Source organism: Cydia pomonella, chromosome 5 (genome assembly GCF_033807575.1).
Source record: "Cydia pomonella isolate Wapato2018A chromosome 5, ilCydPomo1, whole genome shotgun sequence".
NCBI classification, from domain to species: domain Eukaryota; kingdom Metazoa; phylum Arthropoda; class Insecta; order Lepidoptera; family Tortricidae; genus Cydia; species Cydia pomonella.
The window spans coordinates 18,839,541-18,867,197 of record NC_084707.1 but is presented as its reverse complement, the minus strand read 5'-3'; the positions used below and the strand labels follow the sequence as shown (position 1 = coordinate 18,867,197).

At 40.1% G+C, this 27,657-nt stretch overlaps 1 protein-coding gene across 10 annotated transcripts in view; it reads left to right on the top strand.

Moving 5' to 3' along the window:
* Positions 1-27,657, top strand: part of LOC133517977 (piezo-type mechanosensitive ion channel component) — a 78,525-nt gene that overhangs the window by 30,773 nt on the left and 20,095 nt on the right. For 4 of the 10 annotated variants that reach the window (XM_061851492.1, XM_061851495.1, XM_061851493.1 and 1 more), the window contains 32 exons: positions 447-528; positions 850-1,090; positions 1,690-1,888; positions 3,426-3,625; positions 4,215-4,363; positions 5,121-5,264; positions 6,109-6,190; positions 6,762-6,871; positions 7,102-7,297; positions 8,332-8,508; positions 9,082-9,236; positions 9,661-9,793; positions 9,981-10,208; positions 10,599-10,834; positions 11,198-11,383; positions 12,038-12,227; positions 12,604-12,755; positions 13,117-13,280; positions 13,964-14,437; positions 15,704-15,819; positions 16,793-16,912; positions 19,152-19,257; positions 20,304-20,461; positions 21,148-21,227; positions 21,563-21,622; positions 21,925-22,104; positions 23,245-23,389; positions 24,037-24,153; positions 24,403-24,569; positions 25,025-25,189; positions 26,547-26,690; positions 27,337-27,423. In XM_061851492.1, coding sequence (XP_061707476.1) covers positions 447-528; positions 850-1,090; positions 1,690-1,888; positions 3,426-3,625; positions 4,215-4,363; positions 5,121-5,264; positions 6,109-6,190; positions 6,762-6,871; positions 7,102-7,297; positions 8,332-8,508; positions 9,082-9,236; positions 9,661-9,793; positions 9,981-10,208; positions 10,599-10,834; positions 11,198-11,383; positions 12,038-12,227; positions 12,604-12,755; positions 13,117-13,280; positions 13,964-14,437; positions 15,704-15,819; positions 16,793-16,912; positions 19,152-19,257; positions 20,304-20,461; positions 21,148-21,227; positions 21,563-21,622; positions 21,925-22,104; positions 23,245-23,389; positions 24,037-24,153; positions 24,403-24,569; positions 25,025-25,189; positions 26,547-26,690; positions 27,337-27,423 — 5,143 coding nt within the window. Of the gene's footprint in view, positions 1-446; positions 529-849; positions 1,091-1,689; positions 1,889-3,425; positions 3,626-4,214; positions 4,364-5,120; positions 5,265-6,108; positions 6,191-6,761; positions 6,872-7,101; positions 7,298-8,331; positions 8,509-9,081; positions 9,237-9,660; positions 9,794-9,980; positions 10,209-10,598; positions 10,835-11,197; positions 11,384-12,037; positions 12,228-12,603; positions 12,756-13,116; positions 13,281-13,963; positions 14,438-14,548; positions 14,606-14,891; positions 14,934-15,703; positions 15,820-16,792; positions 16,913-19,151; positions 19,258-20,303; positions 20,462-21,147; positions 21,228-21,562; positions 21,623-21,924; positions 22,105-23,244; positions 23,390-24,036; positions 24,154-24,402; positions 24,570-25,024; positions 25,190-26,546; positions 26,691-27,336; positions 27,424-27,657 lie in introns of all 10 variants that reach the window. The other 6 variants (XM_061851499.1, XM_061851498.1, XM_061851494.1 and 3 more) reach the window with 6 other exon arrangements.

Below are 27,657 nucleotides of genomic sequence, written 5' to 3'. Positions count from 1 at the left end.
ACTTAGCTGTAATCGTGCTACCCAGGTATTTGAACTGCTCTACTAGTTTAAGTGAGTCCCGTCCGAGTTTAAAGTCAACCTGCGGATTGGCAATTGTGTCGAGGACCAGAACTTCAGTCTTCTTGACACTTATTTTAAGGCCAAATCTATGACATGACATAGTTCACGTTAGAATAGGTATAAGGTAATAAGGCAAAACACCACCTTCTTTGATCTTAGAGTGGTGACAAAGCACTCCATTAGAATATTCCATCTTTCAAGTGGTTTCTTGCTTATTAGGAATATCCTCAAGTCCTGTGTTATTTCACCTTGACCTGAAAAGCGACCCTGGTCAGATGCTGTTTGTGACGCAAAGCAACATAATTTAAAAATCTTTTGACTTAGTGGTCACTGGCTTCTAACTTCTATAAATGATAAATATTTTAGTGCTCTTTATTATTTTGCAGAATCTAATACTGAATTCAACGAGCCAACACTGATGGATGATATATTAGCTGCTGTAGTAGATTTCTTCCAAGTTGTGATCAGGTAAATATTTCAAATCTTCTCTAAACTGAGTTTCACACAAAACGAGCAGGCTCGAAAAGAAATTGCCATGTGAAACAGCTCGGTGTCTGATTTGCCTCGCTCGAAGCGAGGTGTTTCTCGCGGCAATTCTCTCACAAGACAGCTCAATATATGCGAGCCCGTCTTTTAAGTAATCCTAGTGTTGGTAGTAGTCGGTTCTGTGTGTCTAGTGTAATGTGTTTCAATTTTACAGTCACTTGCTTTCGAGTGTTTTCACCACCCGTTATCGTCTAAGATCATATTCCAATCAATCTTTATTCTACGTATGTTTGCGGTTTTCAGGTCGTCGTACATAGCGACCACGATCACAATGATGGCGTGGAGCATAATGTACCACTCGTGGTTGACGTTCGTGTTCCTGATGTGGGCCAACATCGTGTGGCTGTGCCAGGACCAGCGCTCCTTCATGCTGAAGACAAGCCCCGTGCTGGTGCTGTACGCCGTGCTGCTGCTGCTCGCGCAGTACATCTACGGCATGAATCTTACGGAAGCCGAGCTGCCATCGTCTATTTATAATGAAACGGTAAGACATTTTACATCTTATTTCAGATGAAGGTGAAAGAATAAGCAGATGTAATCTAATCCTATATTGCACATACAAGTGACAGAGATAGCACTACTGTTCGCGCTCTAATCCCTATATGCGTTTCGCGCAACAGAGACAGCACTAGAGCATCGAGCTCTAATCGCTTAATGCACTTCGCGCATATACGTATGACAGAGATAGCGCTACTGCTCGTGCTCTAATCAAAATATGTATGTTAGCTGATATCTCAGAATGGCTCTGACGGAAGCGGAGCTGCTGTCGTCCATTTATCAGCATTGTAAATAAATATGGCTTAACTGACGTTTATTATATTTGTATCTAATCCCTGATTCCATAGCCCGTATGAAATAACTTGAAATACCTTAAAGATGGCTAGTGGGCGCCGTAAGCCATCAAGAAATTGCATATACTAGAGAAAATATCTACCCATTCCGCCGTGACCCACGTGGCCGAGTGGTTTAGGCATCTCCCACGATTGCAGAAGATGCTGCTTTGTTTCCAGCCTTGAGCACTGGTCACTTTTTCTTTCGTATATGACATTTATTTCAGTTTATAACTTATCACTTTCTTTGCAGGGCATCAACTTACAGCAGATAGGTCTAAGTCCACCACCCAGAATGCCCTTCGTGCCTCTACTAATCAAGTCCCTCTTCACCTGCATGTTCTGGGTGACGCTCCGTCAGCGCGTGCAGGAGATCAGACAGCGGCGTCAGTCCGCCGTTATCACGGACATGGCGGCGCCGCTGCAGCTGACTGTGTCTACTGCGGCCAGTGGTACGTTCTTGATTAAGTCTTCCACCTGCATGTTCAGGGCGATCGTCAGCGCGTGCGCAAGATCTGGCAGTAGCGCTGTCTTTACTGGCGTACAGTGGTGCCTGCAGCTGACCATTTCCACTGTGGCCATTTACCAATGGTTTTCAAATAATTGTCTTTTAGTGTGTTACCATACACCATATCGTTAGCGTATGGCTGGTGGCATGCCGTTCGTTTCCTTATAATCCACATTACGCGATAGATTGTCATACATACATGTATTCGATATTGGGTCTCTATTGTTTCCCATAAAGTTTTAAGTCATAATGTATTGTTTGTCCGCATTTTCGTTAGTCATAATTTGGTTTTTCTCAGAAACGCGTAACTTTTCAGGATTGCCATAAAACAAACCTAACCTAACCTAACCTATCTATAGAATAACCTGAGGAAATTCCTGAAAAGTTAACGGTTTCAGAGTTATGACTAATGATAATATGACTATCATTACATTATGACTTACAATAATTATGTCAAACAAAGGGATCCGATTCGATATTATCATAAGAAATAATTATCCTAACTGCTTTGGTATATATATATATTGTTTTAATGTGCGTATTATAATATTTTTTGTATTTTTAACGTGCCATGCCATTTTGGATATAATCCATTTACTTTTACATTTTATGTATTCAGTATATAACTTTGATAAATTACAATAACTAGAGTCATCTTTGAAAACATTCAAATGCCAAATCTAACCAAGAGTTGTGTTTTTATGTCATCCACGCATCAGGTCTAGCCGGTGGTAAATATTTTGATAACTGCGTGCCTAATATCTGACTCTCCGACTTCTCCGATCTTTCTTAAATAATTTCACATGCTCAACTTCAAACTAATTTTGTAGAATATTTTTTCTGCATATGCTATCCGCATTTTGTTCTATTTGTTTCCTTAAACTGGCTCCTGCATTTAAATTGACTTCTAATAAGTACTAGAATATTACTATAATTTCTCTAATTGATAAGTATGCACATTTCCCGGAAAGATTGCACTGCACTTTTAACTAAGTTCTAAATATAATATTGACTAAAAATCTTCCCACCAAATTTCTACTTCTAAAAAGTCAACTTTCTTCAAAGAGTGCCGTGATTGCCTTTTCACACATACACTAGCAACAAGCAGAGACAATACTATTGTAGGCGCTCACTAATCCGGCAGTTGGCGTCTTAGATGGCCCGCTCTATAATTCGGCAGTTGTCAGAGCCGAACGCCGAATTACAGAGCGGTAGCATTGTTCGGTAGTGCCACGTGTTAGTTTCGTACTTTTATTTCCCATAGAAATCCACTAATCCGGCAGTTCCAACAATCCGGCAAACGGGGAAAATATCGGATTCCGGATTACAGAGCGCTTACTGTATTTTCTTCCTTTTGCATCGATAAAATCTTGAGCCCAAGGCGTGCTTGGAAAGGAACCCTTGATACATTTTTATCACCGCTTAAACAGTTACCACAGCAATGCTACATGTATTTTAAAAGCCTATTATTTACGTTTCAGTGATAGAAGCGCAGCGTGAAGAAGAACAACGTTCGCGCTTGTTGATCAAAGTAGGAGATTTCCTCAGGGCAGCTTGCGCTCGTTACTGGATATACGTGGTCGTCATTATGCTGTTCGTTATTGGTATCACGGGCACCAGGATGACTATCTTCAGAATCGTCTACATGTTCTTATGCCTCGGATTTATACTCATGTTCCAAGTAAGTTTGCTTCTGTATTTTGCGACTTATATGAATGTTTCAAAAGCTTTTGATATGATAACCGTGAATCGTTTTGAGCGCTGGGTGTGTTTTCGTGCTGCACTGCGCTCCGCGTTACGAAGCGCTTACAAAGACCCGTGGTCGCGCGTTCGGAGTACTACTTAGTTGCATCCTGCACCTTTTTATAGCACAACAGCCCGTGTTTACCTGTAGAACTTCTTTCTTTCTTCTTTCTATTTATTTGTTTATTAATTACTTGAGTACAGGTCCTAAACTACTAACAGGTACTAACTAAATTAGTATGGGCGCAACAATTTGTGGTGACTGCGAGCCGCCATATATATATATGGTAGGTATAGTAGGTAGGCGAAGTCATAAAAGCTGGCGTTAGATTTGTACTGGCCTGTCAAAATTCTCATTTAAAATTCGCGCGATATAAAATCACTTCATTTCGATCACTCAAAAGAGACACATTATTTGTCCATCGATTATATTTTTATTTTAATACATTTTTGTGAGTTTGAACTCTACCGACATATACACGCTCATTTTAGTAAACTGTTTATAATTAAACTAATTATTTTAACAGATGAGCTGGTACTGGTGGCGACGACTGATGTATATCTTCTGGATAACAGTGATCATATACTCCATGATCAACCTCATTCTCATCTACATATATCAATTCGACGGCTTCCCCAACACTATAGAGAAGTATCTTCACATCTCCGTACAACTGTAAGTTCTGTTACAGAAAGTTATAGACACCGTAACACCGGGAAGGTTCGTACTATTTCCCCTCTGCCGAGCGCATGCCCAACTGGGCATAGCGCGCTGCGTGTTGTACACAAAAAGAGATCGAGGTGTGCAAAATTTGACTTTGACGTGTGTCATAGTGTATGTATTTGTGTCATCATGACATATTGGATTTTGTATGTAATGTAGTGAGTGAGAAGTGCAACAGTATGCACGTTTCGTAAGATATCGCTTGGGCTCCGACGTGTCGAAAGCCGGTGTTGCTCGATGAACATGACATTTTAAGTACTAACACACTATAATATACAAATACAAGCATATCATCCCTATTTCTTAGTCCTACTACTGGCCTAATGCGTTTTTTTACAAGCTTTTATTTAACTTGCGCAGCATGTATGTTGGTGTCGGTCATATCTTGTAAGCTAAATTTGGCCCACTCACTTCCCGATATCCGATTGAGCTGAAATTTGGCATACATATATAAATCGGATGACAATGCAATATTATGATGACATGGAGCTTATCTGAAGATGGAGACAAGAGGTGGTCATGGGAACTCTGTGATAAAACAAACTCAAACTAATTGTGTTTGGGGTTGTTAGAATTTTCTCGATGATTTGAGACTTCACATACATCTTTGAATTCCTTCACAGATGCATGCATAATGTAAAGTAAGAGGGAAACATTCAATTTTTGGAGCAATAACTAGCCAGTCATATAATTTGTATGTTTCTTTCAGGCAAAATGACCTCGGGTTGGAGCCATACCATCCCGCGGACTTGTTCGTCAAGCTTCTCACACCCACTTGCTTTTTGATAATAACAATAATGCAGGTGCACTACTTCCATAAAGACTTTATGGCCCTTTCAGACCCGAACACTACGTACGTATTAATACTGTTATAGTTTGCGATAGACATATTGTTTTTATCCATTTGAAGTTTTACCACGTACAGCAGATTGGTAGAAGGCGCTGACCTCAACACATACGTATAATCTGAGTACTTATACGCAATCAATCAGTCTTGCAACTGATCACCGTTTAGCCATGAAAAAAAAAAGACTTCACATTTAGCGGGACGCCCATCACTCGAACCGCGTTGAACTGAACACACGGTAGAAGGGCCGACTGCAAAATTTTGCATCGACTTGATACCGGATGAAATGGACAATGGTTTCCCATAAAAGCATGGTCACCTTGAAGAGCGTCTGCCAAGCACTTCTGACAAACTACTGACAGATTTCGCTTTTCTGTGTCTGCTATTAAATTTCTAACTGCTGCCATAACTATATTTCGGATGGGTTAAATCAGCCCCCCTTTTTCGCACCGGAAGTGGCCTTGTTTTTGTACTTTCGGTAAGTTCCGCTGTGACAGACTATCAAATTTGGACTTAGCATCACTTGTATGGAAAACCATTGTCCATTTTATCGCGGTATCAAGTCGGTACGAAATTTTACAGTCGGCTCTTCTACCAACAACAGAAACTTGATCTAAAGATTGTGTTATTGTTTATTCTCGCGAGAAGTTATACTACCTTAGACATTATTAACTGGCCACTCGTAAACCTTGTTATAATGAAATAAGGTCTATAGTTTAAGCCATAACTATTGCTGTTAGTGAAGCCATTTATGCGAGTTCTACTGGGCAATTAGTAAACTGCGCCGTGCGCGTTCCAAAACAGATAAGATAACGAGAGCCGCTCTGCCTCATAACTTTTTTTCTTACAGTACAAATACTAATAGTATAGTCAGAAATGGAAATGAGTCGAGCAGACCGAGCAACGCTGGCGCTTCGACCATGAAGGACGATGTAAGTGAAATTAAAATAAAAAGGATATGTTCTCATTTTATGTTAATTAGAGCTGAGTTCAGTTTTATCAACCACAGTAAAGAGCAGTAAAAATGTCACTTTATAAATGTTTTCGTCGCTTTTGAGTGTAATTATTGTGCCTATGGTAACTTGAATTGAGGCGACTGGATCGTATGGATGACGAGCGCGAACTGGCGGTAAAACTGGATGCACTTTGACAGCTTCCGCGACAATTTGTGTTATGTTCAGAGTAATTGAGGCCATTTGATATTGATACGTATTAAAACCTGATGATCCTTTACTTCAAGGGGCCCTTTGCGAAAGGGTTATATTGAAATGTAGTCTTAGTTTGGCTTTGTCGCTGTCTAGTCTCTATAAATAACTTTGGCCGTTGGCTTTCAAAGTCAAAGTCAAATATTTTATTGCGTTTCATGTGTACATCTGATGCCTATTTATAGCCTAAAGCTAAGTACAGTCTCTACATTAACCCTGCGAGAGTTTTCGACTCAACTAGCAAACTAAATCTACTAGTATATGTGTAAATACACATTCCTTTTTTTTGTTTCTGCAGGTGCCACCATTGCCACTTGAGGAGGAAGCGGACAAAGTATCCGCGGCAGGTTCTATTACCGAAGCGGAACAGTCGTTATCTACGTATAATACTAAACGTAATTTGCACAGGTCAGCGAAAATAACTGTCGTTTTAATTCAATTACCAAACCTATTTATGATCATAATCGCGTACAGGATCGTGTTGAATTAGGTTTCGGAAATCTAAAAAAGGCTCCGAAAAAAGGTCAAATCGAGAAGGCATCGACGTTATCACTACATTTTGATTATAAAGGACATCAGGAATGTTTGATTATAAAGGACATCAGGAATGACTAGATTAAAGAAGTACTTTTGTACAGGAAACCATCTCGGTCGCGATCCTACGCACCCACGATCACGGAGCCCCAGTCCACACCGTTCCGGCAGTGGTGCGCGCGGAAAGGCGCCTCTTTCAAGGCCTGCCTGTACGAGTGGATCGACTACGTGTTCATGTATATGTACTTGCACCTCACTAAAGTTGTGTTCCTGTCTCTCACGCTGGTTTGTGTTATGCGGGTAAGTTGATTTTGTTATTACTCTAGCTTTAGCTTCAAGGGCGTAGCCAGCCAGTGAATGGGGGGGAGGGGGGTTTGATATCGCCGGAGGTCTAGGGGGGGGGGGGCTAGGCCCAGGCCTAGGGGCATACATTTTATGTAAAATTTTGTGTTGCCCCCCCCTGCCTGTATTTGCCACCGCCCATGTTTAGCTTTAACGTAAACATTAGTACTAATAGTCAAGTCATCACGATTTATCGTAATGATTTAGCTGTGCAAAAGGTGCAGTCCTCCAATTAAATCATTATGATAAATATATATTATAAGAAATATAAGTATGTATATTTATGTATGTATGTATTATGTATGTATGGTATGTTATTGTATTATATTTGGTTGTTGTTGTTAAAGTAGCACCGCCCACAATCTCTCTGCTTTGCCTAAAGGTTGACTGGTAGAGAATGCCTCATGGCATTAAGTCCGCCTTTTGTACTATAAGGTTTTCTTTTGTGCAATAAAGATTAAATAAATAAATAAATAAATAAATAAATCCTTGTGTTATGTTGCTAGTCTAAAATACATCGCTAACACATTTGAGGCTGGATTTAAGGTTAGTTATAATGACGTGTATTACTTTTGCAATTTCATATACTTAGGCGGCATTTCTGAAAAAATAATTGATTTGATTAGATTTTGACGTATCGATAGCGTGCATGAACTATAGCGAACTGCACAGAAACGGCATGTTCATTAGCGTGAAGTGTTAATTTCAACTGAAATATGTAGATGTCATATACTGAAATAAAAGTGACGGAGCCCTCCAGTGGTGAAGGCCTGATTCGAACCGATGTCTTTAGCTAACGAGGCTAAAAAATCAAAATATTTGATAAAATAATTAACATTTTCTAAAGTAGTGTCAATTTCTAGGTTAAGTATCCCATTTAGGCCGGTGGCAGACCCTCCAATGCAAGCGCGTTGTATCTAACTGAAATCTATAAGTATATCAACGACGTATCGACGTACTTACCTACTCACATATGCTTCTTGGTCTTCCAGGTATGCGCAATGCATGTACCTATCATGCTAATCGTAGCACCCGCGCTACTGCTCAACGGCAAGAAACAGCGAATCATTATCCTCTTCATATCCACACTTATCACAGTTTACTTCATGGCAAAGATGGTGTATCAAATAGAATACATCCGGCCTAGTGTATTTGATGTCAACTGTACTGTAAGTATACCTATTAATATTATTTTATATAATGTGATTATGTCACTAGCGTATACAATACTTTTTGTACAAGTCTTTTTTTTATCATAAAACATATCACTAGTAAGTATCTCAGTTGACAAAAATGTAGTACAAAAGACATAAACGCGCGTGAAATGAATATGCTCATGAAATAGTTGCCCGTTTATGTCTTTTCTATGGGAGCGCGGCGGCACGTGATTGGTGAAATCCTTATAATTGACTACAGCATATCGAAATGAATATTATAGTTGAGCTAGGAGCCCAGAAATGAAAAGTAGTAGAAAAATAATATGTATTAACGAAACTTAGAATCCACTAAGATGCATTATAAAATAAGTTCAGGGTCTTGACTTTATACACAGTGCACGTTATACATTTCCCAAAGAGTAAAGTGACATCGCCCCATATGGCTTATACATATGAAGTAAGGATTATTAAGACCTCTCTAATGTGGCGCCATCTAGATAACATATTTTATGTTGGACCAATATAAATTTATCTGTTTATTACTACGTCTTTGTTAATAATGTTTTAAGTATCATTTTTTTTCAGAGCTACGATGAATCAAAGGAAACCACATATAACAACGCAGAATGGCTCGGTTTCACGAAAAACCGAAACTTGGCAGTGCTGCTTAAAGACTACATAGGGCTTATAGTCGTGTTCACATTCCATTCTCTAGTCACGTACCGACAGCAAACAAAAAGGTTTGTATTGTGTATCTACAGATATGTGTGCGCTGAAACCTAGAACTCTATTCCTACCTATTTGAGTTAATGAAATAAAATATAAAATTAAAACGAATTATATCATAAAATAGAATTAAATAAAAACGTATACATCATTCAAATAAAAAATATAATTAATTAAAAACACGTCAAATAAATCTGCAAGCATAATTTTATTACCCAAATACGAAAATGGTAAAAATGTATGTAGTGTCTAATTTCGTGTTTTTCACCTTAGCGTCATAATTGTTTAGCGGATTTTGAGAAAAGAGATTGATAATTTTTATGGCCGGGGACATATAGATTTATACTGTCTTCAGAAAGTGGGAAATCCAAACAAAACTAAACACCCGTAGTGTGTTTTAGTTTTTATTTGAATGATTTATGTGTATTACGATTACAGAGATCAAGGATGGACATCCAATCAACAAGAGAAGGTTCTGTTTCCAGAGGTCACGCGGAAGGAAGCTGATATTAACTTGGTTTACTGTGCAAAGTACATGATCAACTATGGTTTTTACAAGTTCGGTGTTGAGGTAATAACAATAAAATACTCGAATACTTACTTTTAATCTTAAACCAGAGAGAGATAAGCCTAATACCTTAAGTTTTTAGTATAAATCATACAAGACTTCTTAATGCATATTTCTCTGCTATATGGTTTCCCTAATAAAATTTGCTTACTTGGATTCACATTGACAATGATTTTTGATTTTGCCCTAGGTGACCCTAATATGCTTAATAGGTGTAATAGGATCGCGTATGGACATATATGCGGTACTGTACTCCTTCTGGCTGCTACTCTTGGTGTCCCTCAAGAGACCGAGCCAAGCGCGGGTGTGGACGGCTTTCACTGTATTCATCACGATCCTGGTGCCTGTACAGTACATGATAGCGGTTGGGTTCTTACCTCAGTTCTGCGTCACGTATCCATGGGGAACGGATACTGCTGTGAGTAAAACTACATTAAAAATAGTATAAAGTGCGATCTTTGTACTCTAATAATGTCTAAAAGCTAAAAGAAGTTTATGTGCTATACAGCTAATGAGATTACAATGATGATTGACATCGTTGGCTAATGGCTGTGTAGGACTTGCCTGTGCGATTGCCTGTAGGTTTAGCACGAGTACGTCGCTACGGTATCTAGCGAGCGACATAGGTACAGTACACACGCGCGGTTATGTCGCGGCGCATTCTTGCCAACCCTACTGCAATGTTTTTAACTTTTGCAATATTTTACTTTAGACTAACTGCAAAGTTAATATAAATATATGGTTTTTAGCTTGACTTTAATGAAACCTACTTATAAATAGGGGTTCTAATTTCTGTGGTTATTTTCAGGGGAACAAAGATCTCCGAACATTCCTGTTCCTCCCATACGCTGACAATCCGCCTCACGCCACCAAGCTCGTCTTCGATTTTTTTTTGTTGGTGTTTGCGTCGCGACAACTTCGTGTATTCAGACTCGAACGAAGGGGCGAAGAGTATCCGGGAGGGTCGAACAGCGAGGATATAGGACAGGACTGGGAGACGCCGAGCTTCGTCAATCCTGTGCCGGACTTCCTCGGCGTTGTCGGGTACATAACTACATATAGACAAAGTTATGTTTTCCTGTGTTCAGACTAAAAAACTATCCGAACGGATTAAATGGCGAGATTACTTGTATACATATTAAGCCTTCAACTTTCAGGGCTCTAAATTTGGTAGTGAGAAAACTATATTGTAGATTTCAATTTAGAATTGGATTTTGTTTCTATTTTTTGACCACATATACAGTTGTCGGGGAGAGAGGATAGCCTTAAAAACATTTACTTTTCAGTTTCAAGTAGACAGACGTACAATAGAAATAATGAAATTATAATAATGTTTTTCAAATCTACATTAATTTGTCCACAGCAACACTACCACTGCCACTTTATTTTAATTTTTTTTCCAACCAGCACTTGGCTGGACGTGTTAAAGCGCATGGTGTTCCTGGGCATGCTGTGGGTGACTCTGGCCATCATGTTCCTGACGGGCACGAACCGCGTCAACCTGTTCTCCATGGGGTATCTCATCGGCTCGTTCATCTTCCTGTGGCAAGGGACGGACTTCTATTTGAGACCGAAGCAGGCTATTTTACAATGGTAAGCTAAGTGTACATTTTATTGTTTTTTTTTTTCATATTAGGTTTAATAATAATTAGACGCGTTAGGTAGCGCACGTAGGAGTAGATGATACTGTACCTTGTTGTAACCGAAAAGTCTAACATTAGCGCTTGATAACTTAGTTACCGGCCGCATAATCCACTATAGCCAGCCCATTTATAGTAAAATGTACAGGGCCAAAACATTGAATTGTACACTGTGCTCTTCTATAAAAATGCGAATGCTTCGCCCAGCGCGCACCGCGTGACAGTACCTATAGTAGTACATACATATACATACAGATTTATAATCACACCTATTTCCTGGAGGGGTAGGCAGAGCCCTCGGATTTCCGCTTCCTTCACTTTCATATCATTGCTCATACACGCTCGCTGGATGAGAGTGTTCTTGACCTGGACTTTTTTCAAGAATTCCCTGATTTGATCATAGTAGTAGTAAAATACTTACTTGTGCAAAAATAAACAACAAGAAAAAAACACGTTAGTACAACGGCGTATAGGCAAAGGAGTATAGACATAATCAGAGAGTACAAATGCTCAAAGGCAGTAATTTTACTTACGGTATATTACTTTTAGTATTTATTGTTTTGTTAAACTTATTTCACAGATTACGTTAATTTCTTAAAACCCACAGGTGGTCATGGCTGCTTCGCTACAACGTGTCTGTAGTGGCGATAAAGGTGATACTGCAAATCCCAGGTTGCCTGTTCCGCGAGACCACACAACTCCACGCCTGTTGGCTGGTGCAACTGCTGGGTATAGGCTGCGTGGACAAGTTTGCCGGCACACTTGGAAGTTTCATTAAGATGGAAAGTTATAACAAGGTGATCCATATTTTTCAGTTGACTATTAGTTATTTAAAAGCAGAGTTGGTAGCTTAGCGGCAAAGCGTACGACTTTAATTTAAGATTCAAAACTAGGCTCGTATCTATGGGATTTCTGGAATTTACGAAATATCAATACTTTATTACCATTTCACGTTTTTCGATGAGGGTAAACATCATGAGGACCAGTCTAATTTCAATAAGGAATAGTCCCTTTGAGTTCGAAAATCAGATGACAATAACTTTCGTAAAAACAATGCTAGTTGACTACTTCAATTCTTGGAATTAGGTACAGTAAGTCTTTCCCGTGCACGTGTCATTTAGGAGGCGTGGACGAAGTCGATGCCATAATGTGTCATTATTATTGTTATTCTAGAACACAAAATGCACAGTACCTCAAGAAGACATCGGCCTGGCTTGGGACGGCGTGTGCTTCGCCTTCCTAATATTGCAGCGGAGACTCTTCCACAGTTACTACTTCTACAGAGTCATCGATGAAAGCAAAGCCACTACCGTTCTGGCGTCCAGGTAACTTTTTATAGTTATAAATACTAGCAGGTACAGTCGGCGGCACCCACTACACTCTCTTAAAAATAAAGACGTGTTCAGATTGCTTACAGTAAAACAGACCAAATTGCCTTGGTTTGATAGTTTACCTGTTACTTCACATATGCTCAGTCAGGTATATGTTACAGTGAGTCAAACATCGCAAATATAACTAGCAGTGAAAACAGAAAGCTATGTATTACAAAAAAAAAATACCATTATTGACCACAAGTCAAATTAATATTTGAGATCAGTAACAGACGGTGTCATGGCAATCTCTTCAGCATTTTCCATTAATTGATATCACATATAAAGACATGGCCTGAACTGCTGTGTTTTTCAGAGGAGCCGAACTTATTGAAGAGCTGCGGCAAAAACAAATGCATCTCCAAGAGGACCAGGAAATCAGGATATTAGAAAAGATCAAAGTAAAGATGGAGAGAATAAAAGCTAACCAGAAAAAGATCCACGGGGTTTTGAACAAGGACCCGAAACACCATGATCGAGGTAAGGTCTTGTGATTTTTTATTTAATATTGTTTTAAAAGTATCTTAAAAAAACTCTCCGAATGTTGAATGTACTCGAAATGTTTACCGATAACCTTATTGAGGTCCACAAAATTCACCAAACAATATGCAAAATGCCACACATTGTATTAATAATGATGAAACTAAACTCAAACCAGTGCATATTTCTTCTCCCAACAAAATAGTACCTAATAATTCATTTGAATTTTGAGACGATTGGGTACATATTAGCTAACATGGGTTATCGCACAATTTATTTATTTATGTAGATCTCGGATCCCTTTGTTTAGCATAATTATTGAAAGTCATAATGTAATGATAGTCATATTATCATTAGTCATAACTCCGAAACCGTTAACTTTTCAGGAATTTCCTTAGGTTATCCTATAGATAGGTTAGGTTAGATTTGTTTTATGGCAATCCTAAAAAGTTACGCGTTTCTAAGAAAAACCAAATTATGGCTATCGAAAATGCGGACAAACAATATATTATCACTTAAAACTTTATGGGAAGCAATAGAGACCCATGTAGATAGAAATAGGCTTCAAACGCAGGTTTTTTCCACATGAAATCTACGTAGAAACGAACTGGTATGCAATTTTAACGTATCTTGTGATGGAAACGGTGAATGTTGTTCCATTCCATCCCGCTAACCGTACATAGAAGAGGAGGAGTCGGACACGCAGCCGGGCGACACGGAGGCGGTGCCGCTGGTGCGCGGCGACTCGGAGTCGCGCGGCTTCCACACGCCCGACAGCCCCGCTTCCCCCCGCGGCTTCCACACCCCTCTCAGCGAGCCTTCCGCGCCTCCGTCCAGAGTCCACACCCCGCCGCCTGTGCCCCGCCCTCTCACGCTCCCCGCGCTGCCTCCTCCTCCCAGTTCCCAAGGCGGCCCTCCGTCGCCTTCCTCCGCCTTGATGACCGTATCCCTAGACGCATACCTGGAACCGCGCCGAATTTCCTTCGAATCCCCCCCGTCCTCCGATCTCCTCCCTCGTGCTCAAAGCCCGGAAGAATCCTACCCTGTCTTCTCCCCCCCTCCGATCCGACGCCGCCATACAGTAGCCAGCCCGAGCCTCCTGCGCACCTCGCTCATTTCGCAGTCGAGCCGCGCCGAGCCTAACTCTCATCATACGTGTAACGTTTCTAAATTTCAAAGCACCTCTAGTTCCGTGTACGTGTCTCACCTTGTATATAATGTAAAGCAGTTTCAGGTCTTCGTGTTAATTATATTTTTTCTTTTATTAGGATTAGAAAGTGAGCGTCCTCTATATGAGCGACGGATACACACAAACAGGTTTAAAGGTATATCTGAAACCTTTTTAGCTGGTGTGGAAGGTGATTGCCTCTTTTGCACAAAAAATGTGTCATATACTAATTCCCGCACAGTGGTAAACAAGATGTAGCTGTAAGAATCATCAGAACCTGTTCAGTCATCGAATAATTTTCAAGAAGCGCGCTTAAATAACAGCTCCCTGTATCGTTTTTGGTGTTATTTTTTCGATTTCAACCCTACAGCCTGTGAGCGACGTAGCTCTGATCATTCCGTGGTGTGTGACTTGTGGTGTTGAGCTGTGCTTTATTCTTGTAGCGCCCGAGAGGCCGTATAAGCAGCCGACCAGCCATCAGAGGGGTAACGTTTAGCCTCCGTCTATCGCGTGTAACCTGTGTTCGCTTCACTAATCTCTAGCTTCTACTGACGGTATTTAGGCAAGTTGGAACTTTTGGCGGGGGCTGTCTTGATTATATGTCAACTGGGATTATGATTGGTTTTGTAAATGTTGTAAATATAATAAGTAAGACAGAATGCGCCACCCACTAGTTGTTGCTTTGCATGTGCTGTTTTGTTTGTTAGACTGCATGCCCGCATGTGTATGCCACTTATTATCGTGCACTGTGATTGTGTTTTGTTGTCCTGTGTTTGTCTGTGTCACTTTGTGTCTGCTATGTTTATATTTTCATCAGGGACGAATTTATAGGATATATCTTGGTAAGAATGATAAAAAGACTAATGACTAAACATCGTTATCGTAACTTAATAAAATGTATATTAATAACTATCAACTCGCCTGGATGCGCCTCTGATGATTTTCCATTTTTATTTAATGTTTAGTTTAGACGGATTATACATACCTATTGCAATGCAAATATGAGGAAGCTTTTTATATTTTGATACATCGATGTATTTTTTCACTTTGCGTTCGGTGTAAGCACCTTTTATCTTTATCCGCCAATGCACCTAGATACCAATATAATTAAACGTAATTTCGCTTTCTAATGATTTCGTATGTTTATAAATGCAGTCTAAAACAACCAAGTTAAATTAAATTATCTAATAATGGGAGCTTTCGGTACCTTGTACTAAACTTTATTTCACAATATTAAACGGTATTTTCTATATAGCGGTTCGTTCTGGAGACTACTACATGTTCGACGACTTCGATGACACTGAGGTCCCTCTTAAAGAGGAAGAGTCAAGCGAAGACGAGGACGCACCTAAGGAAATGGGCCTGGGCAAGGTACGTCACTTGTAATAACTTTTGACCCGAGAGGCCGACCACATTAGCTACAAAACAGTACATAGTACTAGCATATTGAAGCGACTAACATTAGAAATTAATGATTCATCTATGCTACATGCAGCAAACACGTTGAAATGAGCTTTCGCTAAGATTTTGATAGCAGGCTAAATCTATGCTAGTATATATATGATAAGGTATGCTGTTAGTCGGGTTCAGACCAAGCGAGGTCGCCATGTGAGGCATATTCTCGGTCATTCTGGCCGAGCCACCCGCTCGGTCTTGCTCAATGGTTTAGACTTTTGTTACCACTGATGCAGCCTCGCATGATAAAAGTCTCGCAGAAAACGCTTGAGGAAATTCTGCTAGGCCGGTCGCTTCCTCTGAATCTGTCTATTGATATTAGCGATTTGCAAGAATGGTTAAATTGGTGGAGTAATTTGGGTATTTAAATTGTGTATGTATTGTGTGGTGATTTGATTATAAAGGAGCATGCTTTTTTTGCCCGGGTGGAATTCTACAGTTCATAGATAATTTTCCATATGGAATGGTCGATATTAGCATGTTTAAATTCCTCTAGAATATAATTGTTTTAGAGGCATTTTGATTAGTCCCTTGTGATGTCCCAGATGTTTGGTTGGGTATCTGTAAACCAGATTGTATTTGCCTATATGCTGCTTATGTTAACTAACCTACATATTTTTGTGTTAACTTTTGCACAGACGTGTCCGTTTTCACTATTTTTTACATTGGTGACTCAAAAGTATCGCCATCCATATACCGTCATCGAATCTCGAAAAGTAACCACTTCTACACTGAAGTGACCAAGCAGGAGAAAATATCGCACTTAGTTTTCGTGTATCGGTTACTACCTATTCAGAAAGGCAGCGGGCAAACGATTGGGTATTTTTCAAAATTTAACGTTTGAATTATTTTCATAATTTTGCTTGCCCGCTACCGTACGTTCGCGCAGCTACTGTCCACGGCGATCAAGACGGACTTGAAGCAGGCGGTGCGCCGCGCCTCCATGCCGACCGTGCGCTCGCGGCGCCGCCTCTCCGCCGGGAGCATTCCTCACTCTTACCCGCATGAGGTAAACATGCCCGCGGTACGCTCTCCCACTGTTCGCAGCATCAACACAGACTTGAAGCCCCCTTTCCACCGGAACCGTTTCTCCAATCTTATTCGAACGCGGTAAACAATAAACATGCCCGCTGTTCGCTCGCCCACTGTTGGCGGCATCAAGACGGAGTTGAAGCAGGCACCTCTCCCCCGGGAGCATTTTACCACTCTTACCCGTATGAGGTAAATATGAGTATGTATACCGCTATACGCTTGGCTACTTCCAATGGCGATCAAGATGAACTTAGCAGAGGGCTCTCTGACCGGAACATTCCTCGCTCTTACCCGCACGAGATAACCATATCTGTTGTACGCCCGCCCAGCACAATATCAACGGCATCAAGACGGACTATAAGTCGGCACTCCTTCGTTCAGTCTCCTCCTGAGAAAAATGGGTACTGATAATGATAACTTACAAATCAACCAAATTAAGATCTTGAGTTGTGTTTTAGGTACAATTTTCTAAATAGATTTACTAACAAATTATATGTCACATGATGATGAAAATGATTCCCTCATTTTATATGGCGTGTTAACAATATTTAGGTAGGTATGTGTTGCATTTTATGTTATACCTGGAAGCACGTTTTGAATTCAACGATTCTCTGCATATGCTAAGATGCTTTGTGCTTCATCAGATGCGAAAAGTAAGTAGAATAAGCGCTTGATTGGGCAACGCTTAAATGGATACCTATTTGTATCTTGCGCATGGTGGGTGGTGGTTGGGGTTAGATCAAGCCTCGGAACCAGTTTTTTCTTCATACAAAAAATACCGGTATTATCACATTCTGTTTCGTTCTGTGGTTTATTATTTCATGTTTAATGGAACACTCTAATAATACGAAGTTGTTACCTAAATACAGTAATACCCCGCTTTACGCGACCCCGTATAATGCGGATTCACTATAACGGGGTTTTTAAAATTTCGCGCTCAATTGCCCCGCTTTACGCGAGTGCACTATTCATCTTCAAAGTAGACGAAACAAGTATGTTCTGGAAGAAAATGCCATCTCGAACATTCATTTCTAAAGAAGAACGACAGGCAAGCGGATTTAAGGTTGCAAAAATTCGGCTTACTCTTGCTGGTCTATCAGTCAGAAACACCTCTGCCCTAATGTCGTAGAAGGTTCTAGTAGAGTATGCGATTGCAGAAGCAAACGAGAGAGGCGCTTGAGGATATTGCGGTTTTGATGGGCGGGTCCGAACTGGGTTCTATCACTGTAGAAGAGCTGCAAGAATTTGTAGCGAGTGACGGTGAGCCCCTCAGCAACCAAGATTTAATAGGGCTTCAAAGCGTTCCTGTCGAAAATGAAGAGGAACCTGTCGAAGATCCAGTTCTGTCATCAAGTGCTATCTTGGAAGCGTTGTATAAATATATCTGTGGCCCTAGTGAAAAAGGGTACAAGTCTCTGGCAGTTTAGGTGTATAAGGGCATAAGTGTTACGTGGAACTTACACCCCTTTACACCTGCGCTGCCAGAGACTTGTACCCTTCTTCACTAGGGCCACAGATATTCCGGTTTGAACATGTTAGAAAGTATGGATCGTGATGTCATCAATACGTCAAACAATAAAAAAACAGTGTCATGAAGAAATTTTGATGGATCGGAAGCAAAAAGCCACTTAGAAAATATTAGACTGTAATTTTAATTAAAAAAATCACTTTTTATGTATTATTTTAAATGTAAAATGTTGTAATTTCTTTTAACAAGCGGTTTGATTGTAATTTCCTGAGTAAAATGTCTCATAAAGGCGATTTGATTCTAAATTTGGTACTTTATTAAAGACCCCGATATACGCGAAATTCGCTTTACGCGATTTTCCCTGGAACGCATCTCTCGCGTAAAGAGGGGTATTACCATTATTCAGGCCTACGTAAAGATAATAAAAACTAAATATATTGGGCTATTTCGGGGTTTTAAAAAAACCGGTTCCGAGCTCTGGTTAAGATTATTTTGCTGCATGAAATCAACAAAGAGAAGTATATTATTTTCATTAAGCTAGCCATTCTGAAGCTACTAACTAGATTCTTAGTGCCATAATAATTGAAAGAAAGATTTGAGAGGCATTTTAGAAACGACTTGCATTGTACATTTTTAATTTATTTATATTTAGTAGTTATTTCCCCAGACATATCTATTTGTAATTTAGATGCCTAAATGTACAAACATTTGCCAAATATGCTAATCACATACACATATACGTATTTAGATGCGTCGACAACCAAGCGTCGCACAGAAGAGCGACTTAACGGAGCAAGAACGAGAAGGTGATCGTGACGCGGTTTCAGAACTAGACGACTTCGCGCCGGAGCCGGGTATTTTTTTCCTCATTAAATAAAAATAATATGTTAAACTAGTAACTCTCTGAGCTGTACACCTCTCGATAAGCTTAAAAAATAAAACATAAACTTCGTTAACTCATTATCACAGTGAACTCACAATGGTCTCAAGTGACTTCCAAGAAAACGAAACAACAGAAAAAATATATCGAACTCACTACTCACAACATTTCACGAGAATTGGTTGTGAAATGCGACCTGCAGAGGAAACATTCGGACATACGAAAGCATTTTTGCCCGAGCTGAAACGGAGACCTTCACTAACGCTCGGTCAATTAGTAATCTTTTATTTCAGATCTTTAGGATCCATAGATTTCGTTAGTTTAAGCTAAGTACCTAAAAACCAGGGCTAGTATTGACTTATTTATTATTTAACCTCAAGCTGAAAAAATACAGATCGCCAATTTAAAACCATACTAGGTGCCGCCATACCAGTCGGCAATCGGATCTATCAGTTTTTTTACATCCTATCATATTTTTTGTACCAACGGCCACAAAAAGTTATCTTTCAAATCGACTCGAAATTACTGAAATTAGATAAAAATGTCGGCGTCGTGCGAATTCGCACACAGCATTTGTTTAGTGGTCAGCGAGATGTCGCTGTATAAATAGTTGTGAAAAGTTGACGTTTGACATTTCAATTACCTCAAAATATATGGCGCAGTACAGCGCCATTTGTTTTGGATGTCAAACTCAGGGCCACGTTATTTCTTAGACTTTACCTCTCTCTCTCTATTACAACCAATTATCTTTGCCTTAATTCAGATAACATTGCAATAATATACTAACATAGAGCTAATCCGAGATGACGCAGTCGAAAGGTAGCAAATGCATCGAGTTCAGGCTCATTGGAAAATTCTTGAGAAGTACTTGATAGACATGCAAACGAGAAAAAGTACAGTCAGCAATAAAAGCGCTTATTACAAAAAAAGCCAGGAACTTGTAAGTGCTTTCGTCTCCGATCTAGTGTGTTGTGGAAAAATCAATATAATTTATTTATTCAATTTTAAACGGTTTTGTAGAGAAAGAAACGGTAGTGGACAAAGGCCGGCGCTACTGCAACACAGCGTGGGTGGTCATCTCCAGTTTCCTCGTGACGGCGACGCGGCATCTCATGCGCTTCTCCAGGGACTACCGCTACGTCTCTCGAGCTCTGTCCATGGAGAAGAAGATACTCAAGGTAAAGTTCCCTAACACAATGTCTTTCTGATAACCATGATTGTCTTGATGCGTTTTTCTGAAACTACCACTACATCTTCCGAGATTCATCCATGGAGAAGATATTGAAGGTAAAGTTCCCTCGCTTGAATATGCAAGAGCGATTGATAATAAAGTTTCGATTTTTGAGGTAGGCCCTCTGATGCTGTTCACTCGGAACAATCGCAACGTCTCGCGAGAGTCGCGAGCTCTATCCGTGGAGAGAGAGATACTCAAGTTCTCTGACACAACTTAATCCGTTTTTGAAGACGATGACTTTGGTGTCCGTCTTTCTTTCACAGGCATTCTTTTGTACCATCGTCCACGTCGTTCACTGACAATCCGTAATCCTTATTGCAAATATACATAGTTGCACATAAGTACACTTGTATAATTGCAACTAAATATTTCGATGTTTTGATACGTGTTGCAGTTATTAATACAAAGCATTGCATTAGATTCAGTGGTGGGCAAAGTACGGCCCGCGAGCCAGGTCCTGCCCGCAAAAGGCTTTTATCCGGCCCGCCGATGGTCCTTTGAAATAATTTGTATATGCCATTGGCCCACGATAATCGCAAATCAAAATACAGTTTTGCTGCAATCCTGGCCCCCCCGTGAAAAAAGTTTACCAACCACAGCATTAGATTAACGACAATATACATTTTTCAGGAAAAAGAAGGCTTTGGTATAGGACTTCGAGAGGGCTCGCAAATGATCTGGGAACCCCTGCCGGAGACCCTAGCACACCCGTGAGTATATTCCTTTTTTCTGGCATTGGCACGTTTCTATGCAGTTTTTTACATTGTAGTCGTTTTGTATGTGTTGATTTCTAGTCATGTATAATTTTTAGTGTCATTAACTAACTTATATATTACCGTAGTAACAGCATAACAGGTAGAGTATTGTCATTAAATAGAATTTTTAAAGCTTAAGTACTGCTCGAGCTTGTGTGCATGTGTAAATGATTTCAAGTGAATAACTCGAATAGTTAATTAGAGTGAAAGTTAGATTTAGTTTTTATAGAGTAGATAATGATAGTTAGTGTAACTTAGTGAGTAGTGTCTTGTTTTTGCATGCTGCCTAGTGTGCACTTGGAACCGGAAACTTATGATAACAATCTACTCGCCCCGGAAGTGGAAATGGGGTTTGTACATCATATTTTGTTTTTGTTGAGTGTACTAATTTAATTAACCAATTGTGCTAATTTATAAAATTATTGTAACTATAATCCGCATTTGTAAAATAACTAGTTGCTTAGATTCATTGAGACATTAGCGTAAAAAACTACTAGTCCGATTTTTTAATTACTAGTTCAGTTGAAATTATTTGTAAGACAAAAGTGGCATTTTAATACCGCATTTGTGTGGCGCTCAGAATTAAAAAAATCGATTCAAACATTGCTACGTAGCTGGTTGCACACAAGTACAAGTGGCGGGGTGTTCACAGCCGTAAGTTAAGCGATATAAGCGTCCCGGAGATCCGTATCCTGGCGCCGAGCATGGAGCGCGGCCTGGACGCGACGCCGCCGTCGCGGCGCGCGTCGCCGCCCGCGCTCTCCGACACCGACTCCGATGAAGATGATACGTCCGAACATGAGAGCGCGTTTAGCTTGCAGAGTACTGAGAGGTGTAGTGTCTACTGGGTTGGAATTCGTGCTGTGACAGATTTGATAAACCTATTCTGTATTTTAACGAAATGATACATGAGAAAGACGTTAATTTGCTCCTGATACCTACTAGGGCTACGGTTTTACTGATTGCATCATCGCTCTGTATATTTCCCTTGATTTGGGAGGTCTTCATATTCGTCAGCGATTAATACAATCTGCAAACGCCGTGATATTACCACCGTATAATCTCTAATATCTTACGAAAATCGCTAATAAATTGCGGGTAAACTGATGTAAAAGATCCTTAACGTATCTTGAAATGACGGGCTGTATTTAATTGTTCAGCCTTAAAAGACGGGTCAATATTGTTTGTTAAATGTATGTAACATAATATGTACTCAAAAAAGTCACAGCGCGGGTTCGTTCAACAGTTGTACGTGACGTTGTTTGCGATGGGCTTGGCTATGTATTGAATTTTCCATATTATATTCTACTCGTCGTATTTTCTACCACTATTATTATTTATTATTATATGCTCACAAGGTGTCGCTGCTTTCGTCGTTTACTATGTTTCTAGGTCATTCAAACAGGTAAGTTTTCATATATGTCTAAGCTAAAATACCTACACTTTAACACCAAAGTACACTTCAAATCAATTCTACTACCTGAAAAATGCTGCTACACTTACAAAATAACACTTTTTAAACCTACTTTTTCCACCATTCACAATCTACTCAACACCAGTGGCATGGCGTCAAATATGTCTTTGACAAAGTCAGAGTGGTTTATATTTTTTAGGCCTGATTTCCTCTTACGCTGACGTCGGTCGAGCGTATAATATACACAGCTGCAAAAGTCCTTATTCACTGTATGAATGGAATAAATACTTTATAAACACAATGTTTTACGGATAATTTTCACACTGTTCCTGTTAATTTTTACAGTGAATGGTTTACTCTGCTGGATGTGTCATATGCAACCGACAGTGCGCTTGAACAAAGTCAGTGACGCCAGCGTAGAGAGAAATCAGCCCTAAAGCTCTTGCATAAGACGTGTTCAAGTAATTTTTAACAAGCAAACCAGCTGATATTTAAAGACGCCTAGCTACTGATCTACGCACTGTTGACGCCAGTTATGTAATGATGGGTATATTGCAGCAAGGACCTGACGATACTTGAAGAACAAGAGGACTCGATGTTCAAGCAGGGCCGCTCGCCATTCCTGCATCTCGCGTACGCGCTGTGGTTCGCCGTCTTGGCGCACACCGACATTGTTTGCTACATCATGGTTTTCATAAACCAGGTTAGTTATTATCAGGTCATGTAATCTACTTTTACATATACATCTGCTATGACAACTCACTAAATGTGAAAATTAGTAGTCCCTATCGACACAAAAGTAATTAAGTTAGGGTCATTCTACTTTTTACTGCAGTTTTTTTTTTGTTCCCAGAAGCAAGTATTTGATTTTCATATTTATATCAATATAAATAATATAAAGCGCATTTTATTACCGCACTAACGATACCTTGTAACCAAATAATAAAAAAATTGCATTAATTGTATATAATATATTTATATTTTTAAAGTAACAAAGTTGTCATTATAAGTAAAGGGACAGGGACGGTAGGTAACATAGTTGTATTTTGCGGTAACTCTGATTGTCAAAAGTTGACATTTGACAATTAAATTACAGCAAAATATATGGCGCAGTACAGGGCCATCTGTTTGGGATGTCAAACTCATTGGCACGTTTTTTTCTTAGACTTGACCTCTCTATTACAACCAATTCTCTTTGCCTTCGATTCCCACCAACACGATATTGAGTCAACCGAAAGCCTTCAAAATTAAATTCTTTGAAATTCAAATTTAAGCCAGTTAGTTGTTGGCTGTGTGACGTGGAGTCGGTGAGGCTTAGAGTAAAGCGTAACATTTTATTTCCTGTTACAGATTCAGTCAGCGACAATTTTATCGATACCTTTGCCGTTGATGGTGTTTCTGTGGGGCACCCTCACCATACCTCGACCGACCAAGACGTTTTGGGTTACTCTCATTGCATATACGGAGGTAAAGTACCACAATATTTTGTTATCTTTAATACTGTTAATCTCGAAACATCTCTGTAATATCGTTAAACCAAATAAACCCATTTAAACAATAGTTCATAAAGATATGGAACGTTAATTATATACCTCGCAAAAAAAGCAGGCGCCATGCGGAAATATGTGTCCTGTACCTATGTGAGACTAATATGCGTTCCATCGTTCACGGTAAACGTGATAAAAAGTCCCAGCCTTAAACCAATGTTATTCCCAGGTAATCGTCCTCATCAAGAGTATGTTCCAATTCGAAATACTACCGTGGAACCAGAAGGTTTACCTCGCCAACATGCCGTTTACTGCCCCACGCATCATCGGCATCGAACGAAAAGGCAATTATGCCCTCTACGACCTGCTGTTACTACTCATTATATTCTTACACAGGCGAGTTACTTACAATTTAATTGAACATGAATATACAATTCACTGCGCTGCGCTATAGTCCTTGTGCTACCTACTAAAAATACAATGTCTAAAGCCTTCCATTTATTCAACTACTACAATGAATTCAGTCGACTGACCAAATACAGCAATGTAACGAAAATCGCAAGCATATCGTCTAAATGGGACATAACTTTGTCCTGTTTGTTTGTATATTAACAGACTCGCGGGCAGCATTCGGAGCGGATAGTTTGGAGCGGAACCGCGGAACACTGAAATTGAAATTTCGTTGTCTGCCTCCTCTATCACTCTTGCATATGGGTTTTTCGCGGTAGGGGCTCCGTTCTAGACTAATAACTTTGCTAAGATATATATATGAAATCAATTCGACAATAGTGTAACATGTATTTTTATTTCAGTTCAATATTTGTTAAGCTAATCAGCATTTCTCCATCTAGGTTCATGTTGAAATCCCTGGGTCTATGGAAGGAATCCAGCCCTGAAATCGATCTCCGCGAGGACACGGAGTACCCGCTCACGTCCGAAGACACGCAGATGATCGTAGAAGGCAAGTCGGAAGACGTCGGCAAGAAGTACGTGCAGTTGCATGATCGATCCGGCCCGTGAGTATTGTTATCACATAATTTACTGATTAATAGGCATAGTCTGGCCAGCCAATCCGGCCAACAAATTATTTACTAACTTCTTTATTAACTTCTATTACAGCGATTGGGTATCGAGACACTATCAATATTATCAACACTATGCTTATTATATCCTAATTCAAATCCAATTTTACCAACTTAATTATCCCTCCCGATCCCGAACTTCTATAAACCTTTCCCAAAAACCTTTAGTCTATGGTTGGCCTACGGTACTCGATTTACTTTACTGTATGTATAGAGAAAGGGGACTTCAGAAGCTCTTTGAATAGCGCAAGCATCAGCGAACTAATGTCGTTATTTGTGTTAGCTACTATTTACTACAGTGTCATCACTAGTGTGCTATATATGTACCACTGTGGCGCGTCGAAAGGGCAACACGATTTCCGGGATCCCGGTGCACCAGTATCTCACGACAGACGGAACATAGTATTATGTGGACTTAGATAGTCGTCACTGGCTGGTGGATCGGCTGCGGCACGTGGAGGCCGCGCTGCAGGCGGCCGCGGGCGAGCTGCGCGCGCCGCGCACCGACCCGCGCGTCATCCGCCTCGCCTGGCTGCGGCTGCACCCGCACCATAGCCAGCTGAGCGAGTAACTCTTATTTCCAGTACAGCCCGTATACATAACTAGCTTAGCGAGCTTGTGTAATGTTCTAATGTTTCTATGTAGTTAAGTATAACTTGAAATGTAATTGTAAGAATTAGAACACTATCGAAAAGAGCCTATACTTGGATGTATGGAGCACAATGAAGAGTAGCCACTAGCCACGCATACAACAGACGTGGATAGACAATATAGTACACCGTACTTAGATAGTTTGAATAATAATGTACACCGTACTTAGCTAATTTAAATATTTTCTAATGAAAACTATTGTATAGAATGGTATGTCAGTGATCTTTTAGGTAAGCAATTCTCCTTTGTGTCAAATATTCCCATCTTATTCCTATTCCCCGCGCATCCGAACGTTTCATTGGTATAAGACTATACATAGGTATTTTAGGGTGTTTAACGTTCGTATGAAGAAGAAGAAGTTGTGATATTCTCTCTGAATTCGCTCATGCACTAATCGAGTCTCTCCCTAAACTAAAAAGTATCTATTTACGTTTAGGGATTGCACAAAATGAAACGGTTGAGTGAGTACCCCATACATTGTGCGAAAATATGAACAATGAACAATAAAATATACTAAACTGATCATAAAATCGAATGAAATATCTGAATTTTGCGTATACAACATAATAACAGCACTTTTATGGATAATCAGCTCCGAGCACTCAAGCGACGGCAATATCATGACACTGGCATGTTTCAGCCTTGGCGAGGCAGAGGAGAGACAGAGCGAGAGAACAGGCTCAATCCGAAATGATCCCGACGACGATCAGGAAAGGGAGCAAATATACCAGGAGCAGGAGGCCGGGCCGTCCAGGGCGCCCGAGGATGGCGACGACCATTACAAGTTTGTATATATATGCTTCTATATAATAAACATCACTTAGTTTGGTATGTTTATTTCAATTCAAACATTCAATCTGGGAGTGCGAATATATATAGAACGAAGAACAAGATTCACAATCAGCTGAAAACAAGGACCCCAAGGAAATAGTCCACTATACTTAAAAATACTAAAACAATTACAATTTAAAACTTAAACTTTAAAACAGTTCTGATAGGTAGTAGGGTGGGATAGGCGTGCACGTTTATACCAAAGGATACCGGCTACCGATCAGGCCGCGTAGCCACCGTTACAATCGTTCACGCTCCGTAGCGTATTGTAGCTATCTCTCTCTATCACTCTTCTGTATTAGTGCGACTGTGACTGTTGCGTTTTGTTCGCCACGGAGCGTGAACGATATGCACGTTGGCTACGCGGCCTGAACTCGAGCGCTGCAAGAGTCCGCGCGATACATGACATCGCCCACTATAAATTGACCCGCGCCTTAGTCTGTTAAGAAGCGAGCCGGGGGTCGACCGTGATTGGCTCATTTGGGGAGACGCCCACTAAGCGTACTATCTCTTTCTAACGCACGCTTAGGCGTCCTGCCTCTGTCACACGCACATATAACAGGTTAGCAATAACTCGAATGTTTTAAACTTTGTTGCAGAGTGAATGACGACGAGGAACCTATCATCGCCGTGACGACGACGCTCGGCGACAAATATCAACATTATCCTGAACTCATGTGGCTGTCGTAAGTGTTTGTGTCTGTTCTAGTGTTCAACAAACAATGTACAGTGCTCGGAACCGGAGGCCTGGCCGTAAGGCCAAAACATGTTATTGTTATGGTTGCGTAATGAATCGCAGCCATAACATGTTGTGTAGTTTTTAGTTTTAAGATGTTTTTAGAGCTTCATACAAAACTTTGTTCACGGAGCTCTTATGGGATCACTTCGGTTTTATAATATAATTGTAGGTAAGATAGTAT